Source organism: Rhinoderma darwinii, chromosome 5 (assembly GCF_050947455.1).
Source record: "Rhinoderma darwinii isolate aRhiDar2 chromosome 5, aRhiDar2.hap1, whole genome shotgun sequence".
Taxonomy (NCBI): domain Eukaryota; kingdom Metazoa; phylum Chordata; class Amphibia; order Anura; family Rhinodermatidae; genus Rhinoderma; species Rhinoderma darwinii.
Genome location: NC_134691.1, coordinates 329,092,834 through 329,105,211, shown reverse-complemented (window position 1 = coordinate 329,105,211; position 12,378 = coordinate 329,092,834). Strand labels below are relative to the sequence as shown.

The 12,378-nt window shown below is 41.6% G+C and overlaps 1 protein-coding gene across 2 annotated transcripts; it reads left to right on the top strand.

Moving 5' to 3' along the window:
- The first annotated feature begins 472 nt into the window (after positions 1-472).
- On the top strand, positions 473-11,914 carry LOC142652160 (uncharacterized). 2 transcript variants are annotated; one of them, XM_075827704.1, is made up of 6 exons: positions 473-590; positions 3,167-3,298; positions 3,425-3,583; positions 3,737-3,857; positions 5,377-6,177; positions 10,424-11,914. In XM_075827704.1, exons 2-6 carry the CDS (start codon positions 3,227-3,229, stop codon positions 11,227-11,229), a joined length of 1,959 nt encoding a protein of 652 aa, XP_075683819.1. In that variant the 5' UTR covers positions 473-590; positions 3,167-3,226; the 3' UTR covers positions 11,230-11,914. The 2 variants fall into 2 exon arrangements, with proteins under 2 accessions (XP_075683819.1, XP_075683820.1); XM_075827705.1 differs by lacking the exons at positions 473-590; positions 3,167-3,298 and having other exon boundaries at positions 3,498-3,583; positions 3,720-3,857.
- The last annotated feature ends 464 nt before the right edge of the window (positions 11,915-12,378 follow it).

Genomic DNA, 12,378 nt, shown 5'->3' with positions numbered 1-12,378 from the left:
ATCGATATGGGGGAAAACATAGACCTGTATCCTCCACGTTAAAAACTATGGAGTTGTGTTACTGATCTACGTATTTTTAGCTACCGCTGACTGGGGAGAATACAGATCCGTATTACTTATTTCGCCAGTTGTTCATTCCCTGCAAATTAAAAATTCTTATCAAAACCAATTTTTCGCTCGTTTCCTGAATTTGTCTCAAAATGTTATAATTCCATTATAATAATTGCTGTAGCTAATTACTAGGAACGTGAGGAAATTATGAAAAACAAAATGGGCGTTCTCTAACTTTTCCATGTTCTGCCAAATGAACTTTCAGAAATCCTCCACTAGGGGCCGCTATCCTGCCGCTCGCTTCACTCATCTATGCCACTGACTGATCACATGATCGCGGCGTCATCAAAGCTACTTTCGTTTTGCATGACTATGCTCACGTGACTGATCACATGATCGCGACGTCACGGCAGGTCCTTCAGTCCTCCAGTGTATAAGGTCTTTTAGTTGATCATGTCCCTTGTATGGACTCCGCTACATAAAAGGAGGTGACGCCATCCCAGCTGTCCCCCGGCATGTAACGTCCAGCAGGCGCTCCGGTAATATGCAGCTGATTACAATGACATAATGACAGTGCCCAGTGTAGATATTATGGGATGACATTGGATGGGCTATTGCATAAATGACAGTTCCATATTGTACTGTGCTTATTAAAAATCAATCCCTTAAAGGGGTTGTCCATCAGGACAACCCCTCACCTATTAGAGCATATGGATATCATAGAGGGGGGTCTGTAAGGGTGACTCCCACTCCGGCGTGTCCTTGCATTATATGGAATGGGCGGCACATAACCCTTTTTTTTTTTTTAATCCACTCCTGGTTGTGGCTTCAAGAAATACACCAAAACTGCACTGTGTGAATATACCCTAAGACTTTTTATAGCACTACTGATTGATTTTAACTCTTGAGTGACAACTGCAGTCCTCAGGATTGTATACAACTCAATATATTGCCATTAAACTCAATCAGTAGCCGTACAAAAAGTCTAGGTGTAGCCCTGGCCATAGCCTTCTATTGCCTGTATTGTGCTGTAGTTGCTAGCGGGGACGGGTGAGGGATTTGATTTCTGCTGCACTGCTCGATTATCACAATTGTCTTCTTCGTGCGAGGCCAGGGCTACATGGAGACTTTTTGTAGCGCTATTGATTGATTTTTACAGTCACGTCCGAATGAATACATTGAGTTGTATGCGATCTTATGGACTGCAGCTGTCACTCAAGAGTTAAAATCAATCAGTAGCGCTACAATAAGTCTAGGTGTAGTCCTGACCTAAGGGCTCATGAACACGGGAAATCTGTGTATATGGCGGCACACATCGCCCCTACAGTTCCGTATTACAGTCTGGTAGGTACGTTTTGGTTGAGTCAACTGGGTCATGAGACCCCCATTTTCCAGTTGATGCTCCATAAATGTTTATAGTTGGAATACCCCTTTAAAGAAAAGTTTTTGTGCATTTGTCAATGAGTGAATAAAGTTCTCTGTTTTTAATTTACAATGATCTGAGAGGGTCAGGGGAGCGGCTGTATTCACAATGGGGGAGATTTATCAAAACTGGTACAAAAGATCGTAGAACGGTTACCCATAGCAACCAATTATGTTGTTGTTTGTATCTGTCAACTGAGAAATGACAGCTGGAAACTTGCTGGTTGCTATGGAAAAGTGACACTTTACAATGGGAAAATTATTATCAGAATTTATGGATTATCAAATGCTGGATTAAAGTGCTTTGGCTTCATGTGTATCAGGTATTCTCCAATTACACCAGTCATGTGCACCATAAGGCTGGGTTCCCACAGTGCAGATTTGCTGCAGATTTTGCATGTTTTTTTTTTAACCAAGACCAGTAACAGAAGAAATATATAAAGGAAGGCCTTATAGGTCTGCGCTCCTGGATCCAATTCTGGTTTTGGCTAAGAAAATGCATGCAAAATCTTCACTGTGGGAACCCAGCCTTAGGATATGTTCACACTTAGTGTACAGATTTTCTGCAGCATATCATAGTAGTGGCAAAGCGGATGAGATTTTAAAAATCTCAATCACACGCTGCAGAATATTTCCGTGCAGAGATCCGCGGTGTAGATTTATTAATCTGCAGGATGTAAATTCATGCTGGGAAATAGTTGCATATTTGTTCAATGGGAAAGTTAAAATCCGCAACAAATTGCAACAGTTGCATCATCAAAAAAAACTTTTTTTTTTTTTCCAGTTAAGGGGGAAAAAAAAACACAATACTCACCTCCCCCGCTCTCTCATAGTGATGCGTCCCTGCTCCCAAGTCTGCACCCGCCCTCCTGGGATGACGTTTTGTCTCTTATGACCGCTGCAGCCAATCACAGGCTTAAATAGTCATATGGTGAAAATCGTCATCCCAGGAGGTTGGCTAAACACAGACGAGCCGGGGGAGAAGGAACGTGTCTCCATGGGGAGATGAGTTTAGTTTTTTGTGTTTTTTTTACTCTGCCCTCTCCGACAAATTTGTCCGATTTTGGTGCAGACTTTCTGCCGGAATTCCCATCGGAATCTGGATCGGTTTTCCTGTTGGGTTTTCTGCAGCAAATCCGCCTTGTGTGAACAAACCCTATAAGTGATACAGGTAGAAGAAATCCCTGGGCAGGTGTTAAGAACGGGGTAGTCACACTTGTCCCAGCGCTGGTAGCACGTTAGTTATGAGGATGTGCAATGTAAAACTAAAGCTATACCTGAAACCTCCACCTCTCCAACCAATGACTGCGTACACCACCATGTATAATAATAGTCTGTATAGAACCTATATATGTTATAACCTATAATATGTGTAGGGATATCGCTCCATCCATCATGAATACAGTATTAAGCCATTAGAAGAAGTCATTGTACTGTCTTCTTCTAATCCTCGTTTCTAAGGCTCAGCTGTCTTCAATGGGAATGGTGTAATACCTTATTACTACTGGAGAGGCGCTGCATGGAAATTAAACACTTCATGCCAGTCCCAGCAGCAGGACACCAAATGATTGGCTTCTCTTTGAAGACCCTTCTAGCAAAAAGCATTGTCCAAAGCGGACAACCAGGGCTACATTTCTATTATTTGGTTGTTTATATCCATTTATAAAAGAAAAAAAACAATATCTTTTTACAGAGTTTTCAAAGACGTCACGTCAATCCACGAACAGTAGCGTCCATTTCTAGGGTATTCAGGATGGACTATGACGGCAGTCACCTGAAGATCCTAAAACTGACCCTGGAGATCATCTACCTGCTGACTGGAGAGGTGAGGGATTCTGAAGACACTGCTATTATATCCCCTACATGAATATTTTATTGTATGTATATGTATGTATGTGTATATATATATATATATATATATATATATTCTCTTTTAACTCTTGATATACAGGACTACACAATTGTGAAGAAAACATCAGAAGATCAAAGGACAATAAGCAGCGGAAGCCAGGAGCCCATTATGATCCCGCAACCTACCTCAATGACACAAAATTATGATGAAAAGATTCTGCAACTCACCAACCAAATCATTCAGCTGATTTCTGGAGAGGTAAAAAGAAAAATTAGGAAAAGGGGGGAGAAATGATCCTAAGAATTGTCCACCTTGGAGAGAAAGTTTAGTGCATAATATAGACTGGTTTATTTTTTTACCTCTTACATTTTATTTATTTGATTTATTGTTTTAGCTTTGTGTTTACGGCAGGTTCCTCTACGATGTGAGGATGTAACGGTTTATTTCTCCATGGAGGAGTGGGACTATGTAGAAGGACACAAGAGTCTCTACCAGGACGTCATGATGGATGATGACCAAGTCTTGTCATCGGGTAATGTTGTGTGCCGAATATGCTCCACACTCGCCACTTCTCTGTTTCCGATAGGGATTTAATTTTTTAATCCTCTACGCCATGTTGTTCGCTGAGGTCTTAGAAACTGCAATAATTTTACCCCAATGTTTGGAGATGCATCACTGTGGTCCACACACAAAACTATTGACCACGGGTGCAAAACCTTTTCTGGTCTGATTGTCAGATTGCACCACTCACAAGGCCTGAAAAATACAGAGGTATTCCCAACTGAGACATATTGACAAAAGGTGGAAGTACCAGAAGTGGAACCCCCACCTCTCAGGAGAATAGGGGTCTCCTGCTCAGCACTCCAGAAGAGATGAGGTGGCTGCAAATGCAAACGGCAATCTTTATTGTAGTTTATGGGCGTTATGGTTAAACTACAATAGAGAGCTGCACGCATGCAAGGTCACCTCTCCACCTCCTCTCCTAATCTGTGGCGTGTCGATACTGTGGCTATGCCATAAATGTCTCATATGTGGATATCCCTTTAAAGGAGCTATCTGGTAAAGCTGATGCACTGTTATGTCTAGTGCAGGGCCTGAAGGGGGCGGTGTGCGTGACACATGGTTTTAAAGCCCACCAAAGAGAGAATACTAGTCATGGTCTGCACTTTGATTAACACAGTAAGGCTATGTTCACATAGACACGCTGCATAAACGTACACCATGTATCCGCCCTGAAATCCGCAGGGAATTCCGGCCTAAAAACTTCACCAAATTGTGGTGCAGTTTTTCGGGCGGAATCTCTAATGCAAAAAGACTGCTGGGAAACAAAGTTCATACTTACCCCTTTCCCATAGCAACGTTTTCTTCTGTTCTCGGTGCAGCCCGGCCTCCTGGGATGACGCTGCAGCCTGTGATTGGCTGCAGCAGTCACATGGGATGAAATGCCATCAAAGGAGGTAGGGGGGCCGACCTGGACGGAGAACAGAAGAAAGTAATGCTATGACAACGCCCGGGGGGATAAGTATGAAACTTTTTATTAATTTGAAACCCAAAAAAAGTTGTTGTTTTTTTAGCCCCAAAAATTGCAATACCTTAATACGCTGCAGGTTTTCCACAAGGAAATCCATTGCGGAAAATCTGCAGTGTTTATGCTATGTGTGAACATACATTACCCTAAGTTTTGCCTGGATTGCTCCTTTTGTGTTGCTTAAAATACAACCTATACAGCCCCACAATTCTTCCCATAACCTTGCCAACCACACATTGCATTCCCAAAACCGTGCCAGCCTGGTGGTTGAAGGCTGCACAGAATGGTGTCACAGGTTGTGCACCCCTGTTGTGGACCCTATGTTTTCAGGTGGACGTCGGCATAAAGTATAAAGACATCCCATGCTCTGCCCACATGTGTAGCGTGCCAAGAGGTCCATACATCCTATTAATTCTTGTTGGATCACATAAAATCTTTATATATTACATATTTCCATATAAAAAAAAACCCTTATCTAGACTTTTGGACACTGCAAAGTCGTCTTATATTTATTTTATTCCAGGTCGACACTATGGCAAGAAAACTATAGAAGAGCATGAGATTGTATCCTCTGATCATACATGGGAAGGTGAAGAAATGATACAAGGCGACCACCTCAATCTCCCACTTCCCACCGCTGCTATTTTTCCTACAGACTTGTCCTTGGACTCTCCTGAATATTTGGGACCTTCACTTGATACCTCAGACAGTATCCTACCTAGATGTGAATTATTTGCACTTTCTCAGCACAATGAATGTGCCATCCAGAACCCGACATTCATGGCACAGAAAACACTTTTTACTTTGAATAAGACATTTCCGTGTCCCGAATGTGGAAAAATGTTTAAACACAAAAATAGTCTTTCGATACATATTAAAACCCACACAGGGGAGAGGTCCTTATCGTGTTCTGAATGCGGGAAAAGCTTCATACACAAGCGAAGTCTTCTTGATCACCGAAGAATTCACACCGGTGAGAAGCCATTTCCATGTTCGGAGTGTGGAAAATGCTTCAGACATAAAGTAGGTCTTCTAAGCCACCAGAGAACCCACACGGGGGAGAAGCCATATGGTTGTTCGGAGTGTGGGAAATTTTTCGCAGGTAAAACGGCTCTTAATCGTCATCAACGAGCTCATACTGGAGAGAAGCCATTTTCATGTTTGGATTGCGGCACGAGTTTCACACGGAAAGAATATCTCACTGAGCATCAGAAAATTCATACCGGAGAAAGACCGTTCTCATGTTCTTACTGTGACAAGAATTTCACTCATAAATCCACTCTTGCTCAGCATCAGTGTATTTGCCCAGCAAATAAATCCTCCCGTAAGTAAAAAAAAAGAAATAAAAAATTAACAATAAATTATTAAAAACTTTTTACAAACGAAATTTAGAAAAACTTTAAAGGAAACATCAGTTCTGAGGAAAACACAAAAAGTGAATGTAGATTAAATTATAAGAACGTTTCATATATATAATTAGCAGAACAGCAGATTTCCCTCAGAATTACAGAAAACAGAATCTACTTTCACTTCAGCGAGTGACCACCAAATCTCAGGAGATTCTCTTCTTTTCTGGGAGATACCAACTGTGAGGCGGGGGAGCTGATTCTGTACAGCAAGTGGATCTTTGTACTCGGGTCAGGATAAAGGACGAGCAAATGAATTTGCCTGTTTTGTCGATTTGCTGTTCCATAGAATTTAATGGGAGAATCCATTCCCCTATTTTTCTCATATATTCTCCAAAAGTGAATCTCAAACCTGGTGAATTAATTTCCCAATGCATCGTAATGGGTGGCAAAACGCAAATCAAGTTAATACATTTCCTCACCTCCAGCCAGGAGCCTGAACATAGTCATACAGAATATTGTTGTTTTATCAGCCATGTAATAAGATTTCACTGTATATTATGCAACCAAGCTAAAGAGGGGAGAATACAGCATCTTGTAAAGGGTTAATTTGCTAGAGGAAGAGAAGACTGCTGCTTTCAAAGGGTTAATCTGCTAGACGAAGATACAGCTGTTTGTACGGCTAGGGCTTCATGCCGACTTTGGCAGTGACACAGATTGCACAGCCAAAGATCACTGTCGCCCTGCCTGCAACCCGAGTAATAAAGAGGAATGTGGTCGCGTTGCGACCCACAAATTACCGCGAACGACCAGTCCCAAGAAATTGAAAACCGCTGGACTTCTTACAACTGACAAGTTGCAGGAACTTGCCGGTCGCAATGCATTACATTCACTTGCGATGGAGGCAGGGCGACACCGTGATCTTTGGCCATGTGACCTGTGTCACAACCAAAGTTGCCGTGTAGCCCTAGCCTAAGGTTTAATCTGGTAGAGGAGGAGGCGACAGCTGCTTGTAAAGGGTTAATCTGAGTCTCCCTACATACAGAACTAACAGCAGCCGCACACTGAAGAGAAAGCTGTGACAGGATTTATCTTGGCTGCATCCTCCTGCTGTTGCTCCATAATACATCGGGAACCATCTAACATTGCTACTAATATAACTACATTCGGCATGAAGTAACAGTCTCCCCCTCACAGAGGACTCTCCCACCTCAGAAGCAGAAAATCTCAGAGCAGTCAATCTCCTGAGGCATTTACATGAGGAGCTTCTGGCCACATGGAAAAAAAATGACATAAAAAAAATCACGGTTGTTGCGGTTTTTACAGGTAAAACTGTAAAATGTTTCACCTATAAGAACCGCACTGCCAAAATTCACATCGCAAAACCTTGGTAAAAACTAGATTTTTCATTGTGGCTTATACCGCGTGGCCAAAACGGTGTCATGTAAATGCACGCTTTGTTTTCTTTTTCCTAAATATATTTATTTGAGAGGTTTTATATGTCAATCTCCTATTACTTCATAAGGTTTCCCAGGAGGTGATAGGTCCTCTCTTAGATCAGATGAGGGCAAAAAAAAAAATAATTCCCTGGCCAAAAATATTTTTATTTTCAGAAATAAGTTTGCTAGTTAAAAAACGACATTACTTTTTTGTTATTTTTTGCGCTACTGCTTTCTATAGCTCAACTAGATGCCGTAATAGTGTCATGCTAATTAAAGAGGCTCTGTCAGCACATTATAAGTGGCCTATCTTGTACATGATGTGATCGGCGCTGTAATGTACATTACAGCAGTGTTATTTATTTAGAAAAACAATCATTTTTGACGGAGTTATAACCTATATTAGCTTTATGCTAATAAGTTTCTTAATGCCCAACTGGGCGTGTTTTACTTTTTGACCAAGTGGGTGTTGTGGAGAGAAGTGTATGACGCTGACCAATCAGTTACCAATCAGTGACCAATCAGCGTCATGCACTTCTCTCCATTCATTTACGCTGCAATAGTGTTCTTACTAGATCACTATGTGCAGCCACATACGCACAAACTAACGCTACTCAAGTGTCCTGACAGTGAATATACATTACCTCCAGCCAGGACGGGATGTGTATTCAGAATCCTGATACTTCTGGAGCGTTTGTGGTTGATTTACAGCAGAGCAGGCGTAGTCTCGCGAGATTACTCTGTAAACTGTCATTTACAGCGAGATCTCGCTGTGCTGTGCTGTAGTCTCACACAGACGCTACAGAAGTGTCAGGATTCTGAATACACATCACGTCCTGGCTGGAGGTAATGTCTATTCACTGTCAGGACACTTGAGTAGCGTTAGTTTGTGTGTATGTGGCTGCACATATACAATAAGATCACTATGTGCAGCGTAAATGAATGGAGAGAAGTGCATGACGCTGATTGGTCAGCGTCATACACTTCTCTCCACAACGCCCACTTGGCCATATAGTAAAACACGCCCAGTTTGGCATTAAGAAACTCATTAGCATAAAACTAATATAGGTCATAACTCCGTAAAAAATGATCGTTTTTCTAAATAAAATACACTGCTGTAATCTACATTACAGCGCCGATCACATTATGCACAAGATAGGGCACTTATAATGTGGTGACAGGGCCTCTTTAAAACCTCCAGATCCCGAATGAACAAATTTTATATTTCTGTTGCTGATTATTTTCCGGAAGGAAATGGGAGCATTCTGCGGATTTTCAAATCCTAAATCCGCAGCATTCTCGTTCTGTCCTGGATGTTTACTTTCGGATTTTTAGACTTTTCAATGGAAGAGGAGCCAAATCCACACGTAACACGTATGGATTTTGCTGCGACTATGCTGCAGAAAATCTGCAGTATTTCAGTCTCGTGTGAATCCAGCCTAAGAGGCAAGTCAGATGCCGCAGATTTTCTGTACATCCGCAGCAACTTACAGTACATGTGGGTGGGCTTTTATAAACCCTATCCACGTGTAACGGAATTGAGACCATGCTGCAGATTTTTTTAACCTGCAGCAAGTCCATTTTGTTGCGGTTTTCACCCTTTGCAAATGCCTTCGGTGTAAGCTGCACCGAAAACTGCATGTATTTACCCACAAAATTCCCTAATGCTCCCTGCATAAAGGTGCAAATATGTATACATTGTCTAGCATATGACATCACACTATGTTTACATGTATATGCAGTTTATGTACATGCAAAATGTATTAAATCCCCCCCGAAATCCCTTTTAAGACCGCAGTTTGCAGTAGCAGCACCCAAACGCCCCAGCAGGTCTACTGAAGAGAAGTTACATATCCATATGGTTCAATGGTGATCTACGTTCAGTTCAGTAGAACCATTAAAACACCACTACTCACTCTAAAGTGTAACTAATTGTTCAACAAACTTCTGACGTCATAGGATTGGTTGGGGTCCGAGCACTGAGACCCCCACCAATCGTTAAAACGAAGCGGCAGAAGCGCTCGTGTGAGCCACTTAGTTTCTGATCTGCTTTTCTCGGAAAGCCGATGGAGCAGTGTACGGACTCAATAGAAAGTCTATGAGCCCGTACAACGCTACATTGGCTTTCCGAAAAAAAACTAACCGAAACAAAGCGGCTCACACGAGTGTTTCTGCCGCTTCGTTTTAGTGATCGGTGGAGGTCTCAGTTCTCGGACTCCCACTGATCAAAACTTCTGACATATCAGAAGTTTGTTGAACATTTAGTTACCCTTTAAAGGGAACATGTCCGTTTATTCATGATGCCCTAACTACAGGCAGCATGATATAGCGACATGCTCTGATTACACTAAACTATGTACGGAAGCGCCCAGCACTTATTGAAGTCGCCATAATGCTGCAATTTTACCACAAATCACCGTACAGACTGCAAAAGCCGGGCTCGTAAAAAATCCATAAAGAAACTTCTATATTGCAAGTTTCCAGATAATCAGTCCATTATTGTATGTTTGCAATGCCTTAAATGGGTTCAACATTTCAAAAACATGGCTTCCAGAAACAGCGCCACAGCTGTCCATGGGTTGTCTGGTATTGCAGCTCCGCTCCGTTAAGGTAAATGTGGCTGAGCTGCACTACCACACACAACCTGTACACAGGTGTGGTGCTGTCTATGAAAGAAAGCAGCTGTGTTTTTTTCTTTTTCTGGACAGCCCCTTTAAGAAGTACTTATGAAGTCTTGAGTTATGTAGAATTGAAGATCACTATATATTTCTTTTATTCCTATTAGGGCAACGCAAAAACACTACAGAGAATGATGAAATAGTCTCTTCTGAACACACAAACAAAGATGAAGAAATAGTTCAAGAATTCCATGAAGAAAATCCCAATATCTCATTACTTTATCCAGCTATTTTTACTTCAGATTTGACTCCAGATTCTCTTCCGTACTGGAGATCTTCACCGGATATTATAGACAATATTCCTAGAAGGACTGAATTGCTTGTACATCCTAAATCTGATGAATGTGTCATCCAGAATCCAAATTTCAATTTTAAAAACACAGTTTATGCTTTTAAAAAGACATTTCCGTGTCCTCAATGTGAAAAATTCTTTAAACAGAAGAAAAGCCTTGCTACACATATGAAAACCCACACAGGGGAGAGACCACTGGCGTGTACTGAATGCGGGAAAAGTTTTTTACATAAGCGAAGTCTTCTTGATCACCGAAGAATTCACACCGGTGAGAAGCCATTTCCATGTTCGGAGTGTGGAAAATGCTTCAGACATAAAGTAGGTCTTCTAAGCCACCAAAGAACTCATACGGGGGAGAAGCCATATGGTTGTTCGGAGTGTGGGAAACATTTTTCTGGTAAGACGGCTCTTATTTGCCATGAACGAACTCATACGGGAGAGAGGCCATTTTCGTGTTCTGATTGTGGCGTGTGTTTCACTCGGAAAGAATATGTTATCGAACATCAGAAAATTCATACCGGAGAAAGACCATTTTCATGCGCCTATTGTGGGGAGAGTTTCAGCCAGTCTACTCTTATTCAGCATCAGTGTATTTGCTCACTAAAAAAGATCTTTCTATGACAGAAAATTGTTCTGTAATGAACTTTTTTATGTATACAGTAGAAAGTTTATGGGTAAAAAGCAAATTATTATTATCTGGCACAGTTCTGACTACGACTACTAATACTGAACATATGATTTTTGTCACACTACAATATTAGTAAAAACCACATTCAAGGCAAAACAAAAATAGTGCCCACAAGACCTACCTCACCTTCTCTCCCTGTCAGCGGCACCATGTTGTTTGACAGGCCATGCCAGTAACTGTGACCTATAGAGTGTGTCTAATCTATGACTGGATTGTTCCCACATATCTCCTCCTGGTATACTTGGTCATTCAACATCATTTTGTGTCATTTTGGTGTGCCTCCTGAGGTAACACACATCGCGAAACGCGCGTTGGTGTTCTATACACGGCATCCAGGCTTCCATATCACTGACATGGGTAAGGTTTCCCTCATCCTTTTGATATTCAGGCTTTCCCTAACTCTTCCCAGGACTACTGTGTCCACAACTTGATGGTTTTTTTCATGAGGGGTCAGCCACCTATAGGATAATATACCACCCTCTCCATATATCCTCATTGTAAGGATTACAGTGCATTACCTTATTGTTACAACCATATGGATAGTCTGTTTTCCTGTTACACCATGTAATATAGAGTCTTTCCATCCATTATGTACCTTTTTAAATGTCTGTCTTATTTTCGTGATAAATAAAAAACAATTATTTATATATATATATATATATATATATATATGGCTTTGTACTCTGCATTTATATCAATTATGGAGTTGCCTTTGTACTAAGCGAGGTAGGGTGTTTCTTTGGGACATTGCCTAGCCCGTCACTACAATGCATTAGGAGTTTATACAACTATAAACGTGCTGCGTAATATGTTAGCGCTATATAAGGAATGGAGAATATACCAGCTCAGATTGGTCCGTAAAGAAACCTCTTCTAGATTCATGGCAAAATTTATTTTTTCACCCAAAATTCTCCTTTGTACAGAACGAGGGATAAAATATGTTCATACTTCTTTCAATTTAGTTGCCCTTCTTTGAACCTTCCACAGGGGCATAGCTAGGGGGGGCGGGCAGGGCATGTGCCCCAGGCGCAACTAGGACGGATGGTGGGGGGGGGTGCCGACGCTCTGGCTGGGTATCTACC

Excerpts from the sequence above, each read along its gene's own strand:
- LOC142652160 (XM_075827704.1), top strand. The coding sequence starts at position 3,227 with ATGGACTATGACGGCAGTCACCTGAAGATCCTAAAACTGACCCTGGAG. Across the intron at positions 3,584-3,736 it reads TTCAGCTGATTTCTGGAGAG|GTTCCTCTACGATGTGAGGA; the intron begins GTAAAAAGAAAA and ends TGTTTACGGCAG. Across the intron at positions 3,858-5,376 it reads TGACCAAGTCTTGTCATCGG|GTCGACACTATGGCAAGAAA; the intron begins GTAATGTTGTGT and ends ATTTTATTCCAG.